This window comes from Aplysia californica, unplaced genomic scaffold (genome assembly GCF_000002075.1).
Source record: "Aplysia californica isolate F4 #8 unplaced genomic scaffold, AplCal3.0 scaffold01018, whole genome shotgun sequence".
Taxonomy (NCBI): Eukaryota; Metazoa; Mollusca; class Gastropoda; order Aplysiida; family Aplysiidae; genus Aplysia; species Aplysia californica.
This window is the reverse complement of record NW_004798288.1, coordinates 71,979-85,953: the sequence shown is the minus strand read 5'-3', so window position 1 is coordinate 85,953 and position 13,975 is coordinate 71,979. Positions and strand designations below refer to the sequence as shown.

At 41.9% G+C, this 13,975-nt stretch overlaps 1 protein-coding gene across 2 annotated transcripts in view; it reads right to left on the bottom strand.

Moving 5' to 3' along the window:
* LOC101849570 (probable ubiquitin-conjugating enzyme E2 C) overlaps window positions 1–9,265 on the bottom strand; it is a 16,451-nt gene extending 7,186 nt beyond the window's left edge. Inside the window, exons 1-2 of one of the 2 annotated variants that reach the window (XM_005111159.3) lie at window positions 9,065–9,265; window positions 2,713–2,740 (exon numbers count right to left, since the gene is read on the bottom strand). In XM_005111159.3, the coding sequence (XP_005111216.1) occupies window positions 2,713–2,740; window positions 9,065–9,120 (84 nt within the window). In that variant the 5' untranslated portion in view covers window positions 9,121–9,265. Of the gene's footprint in view, window positions 1–2,712; window positions 2,741–8,889; window positions 8,971–9,064 lie in introns of those variants that run through there. The other variant, XM_035973124.1, reaches the window with a different exon arrangement.
* Between the last annotated feature and the right edge of the window lie 4,710 nt (window positions 9,266–13,975).

The window sequence follows — 13,975 nt, the reverse complement described above, 5'->3', positions numbered from 1 at the left end:
AGAGAGAGAAAGAGACAGGGAGCGAGAGAGAGGGGTAGAGAGGGAGGGAGAGGCACAAAAAGCTGAATTATAAGAACAGTACTAGTTTTGAAGAATGCGGGTCCCGTTTGTTTAAGCTTTGCATCATCCACACAGAGCAGGTCTACTGGATATTGATAAAGACTGAATTATTCGGTATCCATGTTTTATCCTGGCGAGAGCGAGAGATGTGCTGTCATTTTTCAGTAGCCTACTTACTTTACTTTTCCGATCCAGCGGCCATTTGGGTTCTAGCCCTTCGGTCTGTTGATGTGGCAAAGAATTTGCAGGTTTTAATCAGCTGTGCTTTGTCGCTGCATAGGGTATTTCCGATGTCTGGGGAGGCAGGTAGGTAGGCGCTATGCAGGTCACAAAGTGCTGGGCAGTTAAAGAGGTGGTGTGGTACTGTTTCATCCTGGCAGTCGCACAACGGGCAGTCGGGTGGGGTATCCTTGCGGATCCTAATAAGGTATTAATTTAGTGGTATGTGTTGTGTTCGCAGGCGAAAGATCGTGACTTGTTCTCTTCTACTCAAGGAATTTATTGCATCTTTAGAGTTGGGGGCTGTCATGTGTGCAAATAGTTCTTCCAGTTTTGCCCATTGCCCATCCATTCAGCCACTGTTCCCTGGTGTTGCATTTGATGATGTTCTTGGCTGTCTGTTGTGATACTGGATTGTGGGATTGTGTTTGTGATGCTCCCTTCTTGGCAAGGGTGTCTGCTCTGTCGTTTTCTGGGATGTTGCTGTGGCCAGGTATCCACTGTAGTGTCAGGTCGACGGCATAGGTCTGTATGAAGGTGTTGATTGTTTGAGCCACAGATAGGCAGGCTGGGCTTTTGAAATTCAAGTTTTCCAAAGCTTGGAGTACTGACAGTAGCCTACAAAATGAGCAGTAAATCTAAAATTTCACTTGTTTCATAAAGGGGGTTTCAGGGGGGCTTGCTCCCTGACCTAACAAAAACATGGGTGGGGGTTTTAGAGGGGCATGTCCCCCTGAATTCGCCCATGAATTTGATGTTTTGCATCCCTTGATATCTCTCCCTATCAGCACACGCGTAATAAAAAAGCAATCGTTTAGAACCAGAAATAATTGTCGGTGGAGCCAAAACCCACACTCCGAAGTTGCCCACAGCCCCTGTTGAAGTTGCCGCATTTACAACCCTATCAAGGTTGCCCCCAAGCAAGGGTAAGCCATAAAATCGCTATTGGTTGAAAATTTGAAATGCAATTAGAGTAAAGAACAGAATAATTGAGAACTAGATCTAGAATCTAAATCAGCTGCGGCTTTACACTACAAGAACAATATTAAAAATGGTCTGTGTTCTTTCATAAAGGCGGGTGCAGATCTATCTGGGCCTGCATCTAGATCTAGATGTAGTAGATCTAGGCCTATTTTTAAATTGCGGCACAACACGAACCTCTTGAGGAAGCACAAATTTTACGAAGTGGCTAGCCTGACAGTCTTGCCGCACTTAGATATATCTGGGTTTGGCCCTATTGACCACAACCTGTTGAGTACACAGGTCTCTTAGATCTAGAATCTAGTAATTATTCAGGTTTAAAATACATGCATTATGTCAGTAAGGCACTTTTTGGTTTTTCATATGAAATACCATCATTAAATTATAAGTACGGCTAGATCTAGCTTGATAGTCTAGTCGCTAGACAAGCAGTCTAGCAGTACTTTAAGTTTAAGTACGGCTAGCCTGGCAGTCTAGCCGTACTTATTTTAGGCTCTAGTCTATTAGAAACCTGTTGAGTACAAAGGTCTCATTTGGAAGATCTATTCTAGATCTAGATATCTAGATGAATTATTCACTGTTAGTGTTAGTTTAGGCACCTGGTTTCGTCTCAAATACAATGTTTTAGCCTAGGTATTGCAAACTAAAAAATTATTTATAATTCAGTAGGCCTATTTTTTCTGTTTGTCAGTCTAAACATCATGATGTATAAGTAGTCTACGGCTAGCCCAGCCGTCTAGCCGTAATTAAGCACGGCTAACCTCTTCCTCCTAAATTTTAAATAGAAAAGGTCCAAACCCACTTTAGACTATTTTTCGACACTATTTTATCCTTTTTGATGATCTTGTAGTTCCGTTCGTAAAAGTCCACCCACGATCCATTTCTTTACATCCAGAAAAGAAATCCGGAAGTCTTGACGACCAAATAGTCAACACAAAGAACAGGGATGCAACCTAACTGCAAAACATCAAATTTTATGGTAAAATTCAGGGCCCCCCCCCCCCCCCCCCCCCCCCGCCCCACCGTTTTATGTTCCCCAACAAATACACAAACAGAAATTAAATGTTAAGATGGTCTGCTTCTGTCCTGTCTGGCAGGGCCAACCCAGGCTGAATGGGATGTATACATCCATCTCAACAAAACAGAAACTCAATAAAATTATATATATACATATATAAGTTCCCCACACAGAAATCAAACCCACCTGTATGCAATGGCAAAGACCTTTTAACCATTTCACCACAGATGCCAGTGCCCTTCTGCAAAATTCTTCATCCAAAAATGACATAAAGGCAATTCAATTCAGTCAAAGAGAGACCAGTAAAAAAAGGATAACTGTTAAAGCATGGTAGAAAAGTGATACAAATAGACAGAAACAATGAAAGTTTCCTTACACATGCATGAGAGAAAATGGTGGAGACGAAATTTGTTTACTATGAAAAAAATACTTACCATTAGTGTTCTGAGTTCTTTCTGTAATCTGAAAACAATAAAAGAAGTTAAAGTTTATCATGTTAGTCAAAACAGAGTATGATAACACACAAAAAAATTTAGACTGGCAAAAGACTGAAGAGTTATCTCCAGTCTAAATTGACCTCCATTCTAACCAATTTCCTGTCAATCACTATGTAAATCTATGCCCTCTCCATCACCTTTACCTGTCCATAAAGAGGATCCAGGGTTTTTTTAAAAACAAAAAATGTCTAATTAAGGAAGTTACAGAGGATCAGATGGACAGACAGTTGAGACAGGGCCACCAACGAAGAAGTGTTAAGGAGAACAAGACACAGCCCAGTCAGAGATGAGGTGGGAAGAATGTTATAGTGTAAGTTTTGTTTTTAGTATTTAAGGAACTACAAAGACTATTACAAAGTTTTGATAAAGTTTCCAAGAGGACCACGGCTAGAGTGTGACTGTTTGTCCTATCTATGATAGGAGTGAGAGATTTTATTTTTTTAAAAGACAACATCGAGCCACAAACTATTCATGTCTACATGATGCTGTCAGACACCTTCCTCAAGACTTACTTTTTAAAAATTTAAAGTCTAGGAAGTCAAGCCCTGTCTATAGACAACCGTATCCAATCAATTGCCCCACACAAACAACTCCCCCCACCCCCCCCCATTTTCTTTTTAGTTTGAAAAAAAGTACAGCCCTCACTGTCTTAGAATCTCAGAAAAGATGAGAAAAGAGAACCAATGATTGAGTAGATGTTTTATGGCACTACCGACACAAAGAGAATCAAGAAGAAAAAGAGGTCCAGTAGGCCTGTTTCACAGCAGACAGTGCCAATTTGGGAGGAATTCCATAACGAGAGACCGCTATGAGTAGAATAAAGGGTTAGGGTTTGGGGTAGGGGTAGAGTTTGTTTGTGGTAAGGGTTGGGTGGGGGTTAGGGTTGGGTTAGGGTTGGGTCAGGGTTAGGGTAGGTTGAGGCACATTCGGCTACGGGCAACTCTGACCACCTCAACCTAGACTTGGCTTTTGAGAATAATTTGATCCCTGTGTCGTGGAATTATCAAAGTCCACTTTTATTCGCTGCACATTTGATTCTATCTAAAAATAAAATTTCAGCTTCCAAGGCTTCCACATATTTTTAGTCAAAAAGCTCCAGAAAACATCCATCCAATGTCGGCGTTCTGTCGCTGCATACTTTTCGCTCTTGAAGAAAAAAATCAGCAGGCCTACTTCACCCGTCATTTACTTTCTTATACACCTCTTTTCTTGCTCGAAAATATTCATATAATGAAACTTTGGTATCCTTAGCTTCATTTCAATCTAACTAGAATTTGAAATATTGATTATAATATGAATTTAGATGAATTTAAAATTATGGAGTGAGATTTTAGTGGCTGGTGCAAATTCGACAGGGCAAAACGGGGTAACTTCAACAAGGCGTAGACCAATTTCGACCTGACTCAGATTCATTTCAGTCCAAACCAAATATCAGCTTCATAAGCAGAATCACCTTAAACAAACAACCACATTTCACTTTAATCTTGTTTGTATGATTATCATTTTCATCATGGGTCGAAATCCTTGACCGACCTGATACAAACTAGTAGAAATTTTGACTAAGATAGGCTACTCAACTGTCGCAAGTTAAGATGTTTGACAGAGAGAGTGTGTGTGTGCATTATATGTGCAAGTGCGTGTCTTCGTGTGTATGCGCACTCAGAGAGAGAGGGAGAGGAGGCGGTAAGGAAAGAGAAGAAAGGGGGAGGGAGAGAGAGAGATAGAGAATTCAGCAAAGAAGGGTTGAGAGAGAGAAAAGAGGAGAGAGAGAGAGAGAGAGAGAGAGAGAGAGAGAGAGAGAGAGAGAGAGAGAAAGAGACAGGGAGCGAGAGAGAGGGGTAGAGAGGGAGGGAGAGGCACAAAAAGCTGAATTATAAGAACAGTACTAGTTTTGAAGAATGCGGGTCCCGTTTGTTTAAGCTTTGCATCATCCACACAGAGCAGGTCTACTGGATATTGATAAAGACTGAATTATTCGGTATCCATGTTTTATCCTGGCGAGAGCGAGAGATGTGCTGTCATTTTTCAGTAGCCTACTTACTTTACTTTTCCGATCCAGCGGCCATTTGGGTTCTAGCCCTTCGGTCTGTTGATGTGGCAAAGAATTTGCAGGTTTTAATCAGCTGTGCTTTGTCGCTGCATAGGGTATTTCCGATGTCTGGGGAGGCAGGTAGGTAGGCGCTATGCAGGTCACAAAGTGCTGGGCAGTTAAAGAGGTGGTGTGGTACTGTTTCATCCAGGCAGTCTCACAACGGGCAGTCGGGTGGGGTATCCTTGCGGATCCTATTAAGGTAGGAATTTAGTGCTATGTGTTGTGTTCGCAGGCGAAAGATCGTGACTTGTTCTCTTCTACTTAGGGAATTTATTGCATCTTCAGAGTTGGGGGCTGTCATGTGTGCAAATAGTTCTTCCAGTTTTGCCCATTGCCCATCTACTCAGCCACTGTTCCCTGGTGTTGCATTTGATGATGCTCTTGGCTGTCTGTTGTGATACTGGGTTGTGTGGTTGTGTTTGTGATGCTCCCTTCTTGGCAAGGGTGTGTGCTCTGTCGTTTCCTGGGATGTTGCTGTGGCCAGGTATCCACTGTAGTGTCAGGTCGACGGCATAGGTCTGTATGAGGGTGTTGATGGTTTGAGCCACAGATAGGCAGGCTGGGCTTTTGAAATTCAAGTTTTCCAAAGCTTGGAGTACTGACAGTAGCCTACAAAATGAGCAGTAAATCTAAAATTTCACTTGTTTCATAAAGGGGGTTTCAGGGGGGCTTGCTCCCTGACCTAACAAAAACATGGGTGGGGGTTTTAGAGGGGCATGTCCCCCTGAATTCGCCCATGAATTTGATGTTTTGCATCCCTTGATATCTCTCCCTATCAGCACACGCGTAATAAAAAAGCAATCGTTTAGAACCAGAAATAATTGTCGGTGGAGCCAAAACCCACACTCCGAAGTTGCCCACAGCCCCTGTTGAAGTTGCCGCATTTACAACCCTATCAAGGTTGCCCCCAAGCAAGGGTAAGCCATAAAATCGCTATTGGTTGAAAATTTGAAATGCAATTAGAGTAAAGAACAGAATAATTGAGAACTAGATCTAGAATCTAAATCAGCTGCGGCTTTACACTACAAGACCAAGATTAAAAATGGTCTGTGTTCTTTCATAAAGGCGGGTGCAGATCTATCTGGGCCTGCATCTAGATCTAGATGTAGTAGATCTAGGCCTATTTTTAAATTGCGGCACAACACGAACCTCTTGAGGAAGCACAAATTTTACGAAGTGGCTAGCCTGACAGTCTTGCCGCACTTAGATATATCTGGGTTTGGCCCTATTGACCACAACCTGTTGAGTACACAGGTCTCTTAGATCTAGAATCTAGTAATTATTCAGGTTTAAAATACATGCATTATGTCAGTAAGGCACTTTTTGGTTTTTCATATGAAATACCATCATTAAATTATAAGTACGGCTAGATCTAGCTTGATAGTCTAGTCGCTAGACAAGCAGTCTAGCAGTACTTTAAGTTTAAGTACGGCTAGCCTGGCAGTCTAGCCGTACTTATTTTAGGCTCTAGTCTATTAGAAACCTGTTGAGTACAAAGGTCTCATTTGGAAGATCTATTCTAGATCTAGATATCTAGATGAATTATTCACTGTTAGTGTTAGTTTAGGCACCTGGTTTCGTCTCAAATACAATGTTTTAGCCTAGGTATTGCAAACTAAAAAATTATTTATAATTCAGTAGGCCTATTTTTTCTGTTTGTCAGTCTAAACATCATGATGTATAAGTAGTCTACGGCTAGCCCAGCCGTCTAGCCGTAATTAAGCACGGCTAACCTCTTCCTCCTAAATTTTAAATAGAAAAGGTCCAAACCCACTTTAGACTATTTTTCGACACTATTTTATCCTTTTTGATGATCTTGTAGTTCCGTTCGTAAAAGTCCACCCACGATCCATTTCTTTACATCCAGAAAAGAAATCCGGAAGTCTTGACGACCAAATAGTCAACACAAAGAACAGGGATGCAACCTAACTGCAAAACATCAAATTTTATGGTAAAATTCAGGGCCCCCCCCCCCCCCCCCACCCCCTATTCTTGACTCTTGGGGCCCAAACCGGCGAATAATAATTGGGGGGTGGGAACTGCCGAAAAAGCGCTATTCTTTGCTTGAATTTTGATTTTCTGGCAATTCAGGGTCTCTGGCAGTAGCAATCAGCTTTGGACTTCAACTGCCATGCCCGAACCCTGTCGGGTGATCCGCGTAGACCGCTACCTGCCAAACCCGAAACCCGTCGGGTGCGTTTTTACTAGACTACTATTTTTCAAAATTCCGACGTGTTGGGCTTGGCAGTCGGAAGTAGGCGACATAAGCCAGTTTAATTTCGATTCCGCATTGTTGCAGTAACTTCCCTTGAATAAGTTATTTAAAAATTGAAGACTTTTTAGAACTCACCCAAAACGAACTGAAAACTAAGTACCAACGCTCAGTTACGATGGCGACGGCGTCTCAACGAGGTCGGAACATTTGAATTGATGGACCCATTCGTCAATAAAGGGTCAGATTTAGATCTTTTTGCAGATGATAGTGATGATGAACCATCATACAGAATTGAAAATGAGTACAGGAAAGGAAATAGGAGAGGTGCGGACAAGTGAAGATGAAAACTGTGCTAGATCTAGGCCGAGATCTAAAATTAGGTGTTCCCCATCCTCAGACCTATGATCCGGCGCTTCCCGGTCCCAGTTCAGACTCATCACACAAACGTTAAAGATCACACAACGTAGATTTAGACCCCAAAATGCCCAAATGATAGGATTACAGCTGACACAGACCCTCCTTGGACTACGCTACAAACTTCAAATAGTGGCACCCCTCCCCCAATGGCCATGCCCTGTCCTGCAACCACACACCCTGATGTTGATGCTCAGGATGGGTGAACTGATCATGACTTGAATGACTTTCCAGTTATATAATATAAAATTTGTCAGATATCTTTTCAAAGTGATTCTTCAACATTTGTCAGTTGATACAACATCTATTTCTTGCAGAGACAAAGATATAATAAAGGCATGCATATCGACTGAATGTACCACAAGCACCTAAATGTTAATGTTAAGTGGCTATCCTCACCCGGGGTGAGGATAAAAAAAAAATCGATAAAAATACGATCTGCCTCTCACCCTGGGTGAGATTTGCCAGCGTTGGCTATTCTCACGCGGTGTGAAACAAGACCTGTTTTTCCTAATTTCGGAGTACTGTCTATCGGTGTGGATGATCAAATGGATAAAAGCCAAGAAAAAATTACGTCATACTAGCACAACATTTTAAGCTAATTTGATCGTCTACAAAGATGCTAGATATAGATCTATGGCTATTTAACTTTTCGAATCGAGCCGAACTATGCGGGTCGCCATTTTGTTTTGCCCAGAAGTTCTCGTGCCACACACACACACACACTACCGGGTCTGGGCGCTGAAACTTTCCGAAATCACAAAAGAGTTCCCCTACCGGGTCTGTATACTTCGTGACCTTGTTCCCGGTTACCGGGTCTGTATACACTTCGAAGTAAAAATTTACCTTTTTTTTTTTAAAGTGGCTATTCTCACCCGCCCGGAAGTTCTCGCAAGATCAACTCCTCCCCTCTTCTTTCTCTCTCTGTCTCTTTCTGAATACTGTCTATCGGTGTGGACGATCAAATTGACCAAAACAAAGTTAAAAAATGATGTTAAAACACAAAAGTAAATAAATTTGGTTGTCTACAAAGATGCTACGGCTATTTAACTTTTCGAATCGAGCCGAACTACGCGGGTCGCCATCTTGTTTTGCCCGGAAATTCTCGCGCTACTCCTCTCTCTCTTTCTCTCCACTGCCCACAGACAAAATTGTACGCTTTTAGTAGGCTACAATTGTAATGGAACGTTTGTTCACGGCACAGAATTCTACAATTTTTCCTCACAGTGTAGAATTCTATGGTTTAGGGTGAACGCAAAATTTGGTGAACGCGCACCGGGTGAGAATAGCCACAAGACTCGCCTGCACTATTCTCACTCCGGGTGAGAATATAGAGGTGGCCTTTTTTTTAATTTGTAAAGTTCAATGCTGTAGACATAATAATAATGCTCACAGTGAGGTTTTGAAAATGGCCCCGAGGTCCCGAAAGCCTGGCATTCCTCCGTTACCCTGCCGAGAAAAGCCTGGCAGTGAGTGAGTTAACGAACGGACTACAAAATCAGCGTAGACTAGAGTCTGCTACTCAGGCTACTGTGACAGTGAGACTCTAGAACTTGTTAGGGGCCTACCTTTTGGAAACATTGTTTACAGTTGTCTTTGCTGAATCAACGGCCGAGGTTGCCATATCTTTTTCGTCAAAAGACTGTTGGGTCAGTAACGTCTGATCTGGTCGGGAGTTTTCGGCTAAAAGAATGATACAATATTTTGAGACCCCGAACTGAACTCAGGTGAACTCGCACACTTGCTTGAATTTCATTGAATTTGGGAGAACTACAAGCATAGCCAATCAGAGAGTAGTTCCGGTACGACTAAATAATTTCATTGTTACCGCCCCTGTTGATCAAAACGAGAAACGCCTTTTTGTTGATTCTATCTTATCTTTGAACAGTCACGTAGATCTAGATGCTTTGAATATTAGTATTGAGAAGGAAAAAAGTCAAGAAGAGAGGACAATACAGACAAACTAACCAAAAACTGTCTGATTTAAAGAAGTAGGCCTGACATTTCTGTAGGCATGGCTATGCCTAGGCTTTCTCAGTTTTGTAGGCCTAGATCTAGGCCTATTGGAAACGCCGAGTTCTAAAAGCCTCGAGCTTGGCCTTCTCAGTCAGGCCCTGCAGTGTCTCGGTATCGCCGGCGCACCGTTCGCGGAGGGTCAAGGCCTAGACGGTCAGAGAGATAGTAAGAACGTATAGGTCAAGGCGAAAAGCGGCGAAGTGCGCTGGTGAGGGTGATGGGCTAGGCGATTATATGACCGTCTAGGGCTCGCCCCTCATGCGTTCGAGTATACTGTAGACATGCTTGAAAAAAAAAGCATGACTTGTGAAGAGAATGAAGATGGTGTTAGGGCCACAGATACAAAACAAAAAAACTTTCGATGTAAAGGGAGCTGTTTGCAGCTGTCTAACAAGAAAACAGTTGCCATGCGCACTTGCATATGCTGCGAGGAGAAAAAGACGATATTCGATTTGTTTCAGGACATGTGGCTTATTCCTGATCCCCCGGCAATCCCACTGTTTGAGGGGTATCAATGTTTCCAAATCTGTACCCAAACCAAGACTATGATTAACAAAAGTGGGCACAGCAAGTGACCAGACAGGACTAATTTCAAGAAATTCGTATTTTAAAAATGTATAAGACAAATTAAGAACTGAACGAACCTTTCTCCATAGAAGTAAGCAATAAATTTCAAGCTTTGGAATACATCACTAAATCGGAAGAACTATGTAAGAAAATGAAAGACTCAATAATGGAGGCTCTGGAAGAAAATGTCCCATCGAAAGAGAGAGAGAGACAGAGGGCGGGGGCCAAAGAGGGATAGGGGAAATTGGAGAGCGAGGGAGACAGAGAGGTAGAGAGAGAGAGAGAGGGGGGGGGGGCTGGGGCGGGGAAGGGGGGGAGGAGGAGACAGGCAGAGAGTAAGGGTGCCCACCCACAGGTACAGAAAGCAGCAAAACGGTACGCAATTTATCCGTCATTGTCCGTGAAACGAACTCGGGCCGTTTTGTGGAGCTTCCTTAATGGCTCTCAACCCATTTAGCTCGCTCTTTTCAGAGACGGACGTTGAATTCGGAGGTCCTGCCTCATATATAATATACTCTTTTCCAAAAGAAACTTGACACATTTTCTTTGAACATAATACTATTAAATCAAAACGGACAACAATGATATTTATATTCAGTGCAATGTGTTAGTTTTACTGTCTTCTGAATCAATTTTGACAACACAACTAAGTGAGTTCACTCACTTCTGTGTGTTTAGTATGATTTCATTTTTTTTACATTTTATTCTGTTAAGCATGAGTTTTCTGTATTGTCTTTGTTATAAATGTGTAGCTTATTTCAAAACCTACAAAAGGTGTGTAATAAGTTTATGAAAACATTGTTTGCATTTGAACTGCGAGCTTCAGAAATCAAGAAAAATGTCAACTTTCAATCATGCCGCGTCTCAGTGCAGATGAACGAGGGCGCGCTGTAGGGCATCACGAATCAGGTGTTCCCGTGGCGGATGTAACAAGGATTTTTAACAGTAGCAAGGAAACCATCTACAGTCTGCAGACCAGGTACATGGACACAGGAAGTACCAGAGACCGGCCAAGATCAGGGAGGCCGCGGGTAACCACCCCGACACAGGATCGGTATGCACCACTCACCTGAAGGACAAGTTCTAGTCTGCTTCGCAAACTGCCAGAATCCTCCCGCAACAGCAACCAGCGAGCACACAGACAGTTATTCGTCTCAGGTCCTTTTCACAGATGTGTCTAGATTCGTCCAAGATCGCTACAAGGTCGAGTGCGGGTATGAAAGGTTTGCTAACCAGTGTGTACATGAAATCCCTAAACATGGATATGGGCAGGTGATGGTTTCGGGCGGAATCACAACAGACCACAGGACGGCACTGGTACATGCTCCGACAACATAGAATGGCGCCAACTCCGTAGCCACCATCTTGCAGCCACATGTGGCACTGTTTGTGCACAACCACTCAGGCTACACCTTACAACAGGACAACGCTCGAGCCCATCGTTCCAGGGTGACACAAGCTTACCTCGCACAACAACAATTCGGTTTCATCCATCCCTGGCCAGCAGTATCCCCCGACATAAACCCGATTGAACATGTGTGGGATATTCTTTGGCCTCAAATCCAAGAGATGAATCCCGCTCCTCAGAACAATGCTCAGTTTATTCTAAGCCTAACCAACGCTTGGAACTTGGAACGCTCTCCCACAACATGACATTTCCAACATCCACAACTCTTTGAGGCGCAGATGCCGCGTCGTCATTGCTGCAGGCGGTGGTCTCACAAGATATTAATCCTTCCGAACTTTCAGACATTACCTGAAATGCTTTTGATTTGACCAGTACCAGTGTGCTTTGCTATCATACGTTTCGAAAACCATAATTTAGGATGACTATGTCAATGTAAATTTTCTTGTTGGAAATATGCACATTTTCTGATTTTTTAAAATTTGGACCATGTCACTTCAGGTGGGGCTTGAAGCACACGGTGTGTATTATGTGCATTAAAATACAGGTTTTCAAATTTAGAAATGCTTCTTCTTCTTAGGTGTAAAAATTTGTCCCTGTGTCTGCAAAGGTTCATTTTTTATTTAACACTATTCTTTATGTCAAGTTTCTTTTGGAAATGGGTACATATATTAACCTTATAGTGTTGATTAGGACGTTAAACCAATACACTTACACTTAAATAATCTTGTAACCATGTACTGAGGCAATTTCTGCGCCCACAAAGCACCCAACAGAGACTTACAGCAACCTGCCCAACGGATTCCGAATCGCATGCGCTATAATAATTCTCTCCGTCGTCAGTCGGTAAGGGGAGACAGCTTTTTATCCCACTTGTCTCAGTGCCATACAAAAAAAGGCTAACGCTGTCAGAAAAGTCGACATTATTTTAAATGCGGCGGTCCGCGAATGGTGTCCAGTTTGTGGGTCATGATGCCCCTATGACAACATCGGATGTTTTTTGCTAACAAACAACATATTATTTATAAAGACACGAACAGGATGTCGGAGAAAAAAATGAAGAAAATAGAACTGTTAAAATCTGTGTTAAGTTTTGTTAGAGAATATAACCATCAAAATAGACGTACGTTCACGTTATACAAATTTATCTTTACGAAAAAGACATTTCAGAGGTAAAAACGCGGTTCGAGCTATCTAAACGTGATGTTCACAATTTCGCTTTCAACAAACCAGCCCAATCGTAGACCGGCTTTTTAGGTATGTGAACATGTGGGCATTCCAGAGCATGTCTGTTTACAGCACACAATGAAGCATGATGTCTGCATATATCTAAAATAATATGTGAGGCATTGTGGTGAAATCAGGCACTCGTCAAAATAACGAAATCGAAGAAACAGACGTTTTGCCACCAGTTTTGGCAATTTTCATCGAATTTTTGTTTTTTGGCTGAACACCTTTTATGCCCATTAAAAACACATTCCAGTGCTGATTTTACTGAAAAACGTTGATTATATGCATATAAAATGTATATTTTTAGTTTCCACGCGCTCTCAAGCTAAGAAAATAATTTAACTTTGAAGACCATTTTTTCGCTAATCGTACCTCTGAAACCAGGCCACCCCACCTCCTTCAATCGCAAATATCTAGACTTGTATCTAAAATAAATGAGTATTGTTTATATGGAAAGCAAGGCAAATATCAGGCTTTAAGATTATACCAATAACTCCATATTTGCCAAAAAATTGACGAGTGCCTGATTCCACCGCGTTGTTACACATATTAGATACTTAAAAGCCAGTAACATGAATCTACACGGGCCTTTTGGTATTAAGCTTCCCATTCGCGCTCATTGCGAACAGATGAGGAGAGGATTAAATGAACAGGGTGTCTCAAAAAGAGGACCCACTTAAAGGGCAATAACTCGGTCATTAGTGAACTGAACAAAAATTTTGAAAAAATAAAATTTAATCAAGAGGAAATCAAGTTTATAAATATGAAGACGTCCATCAACGTCTCCACGAAATATCAAGTTTTAAAAATGTTAACCAAATTAGAATTTGGGTAAAATGCAAAATGTTATGCCTACTTCTTAGAAGCGTTCAGCTACAGGGGCGTGATGGGCCCGTTCTAGTTGAATTTAATTTCGTCAAAGGTTAATTAAAATACTTCTAAAGACGGCAGAGCTATTCTGCCGTCAGCTGACAAAACGCCTTTTTTTCATTTTGGCGCGAAAATTTTTTATTTGATAAATCGATAGTCTGACCTGTTACCCAACTTGTGTGAAAAAATCAAAGTGAAACTGTGACTAGTTTTTTAATAAATTAACATTCAAATTTCGGAAGAACACCTGTTTTAAATGGTTATGCTGACAAAACGCCTTTTTTTATGAGTTTGCTGACAGAACGCCTTTTTTTCCGCCACGGCTTTGGAAAAAAGGCGTTCTGTCAGCAAACTCTGTTCAAGTGAAAAGCCGACAATGTTGCACTGGGGT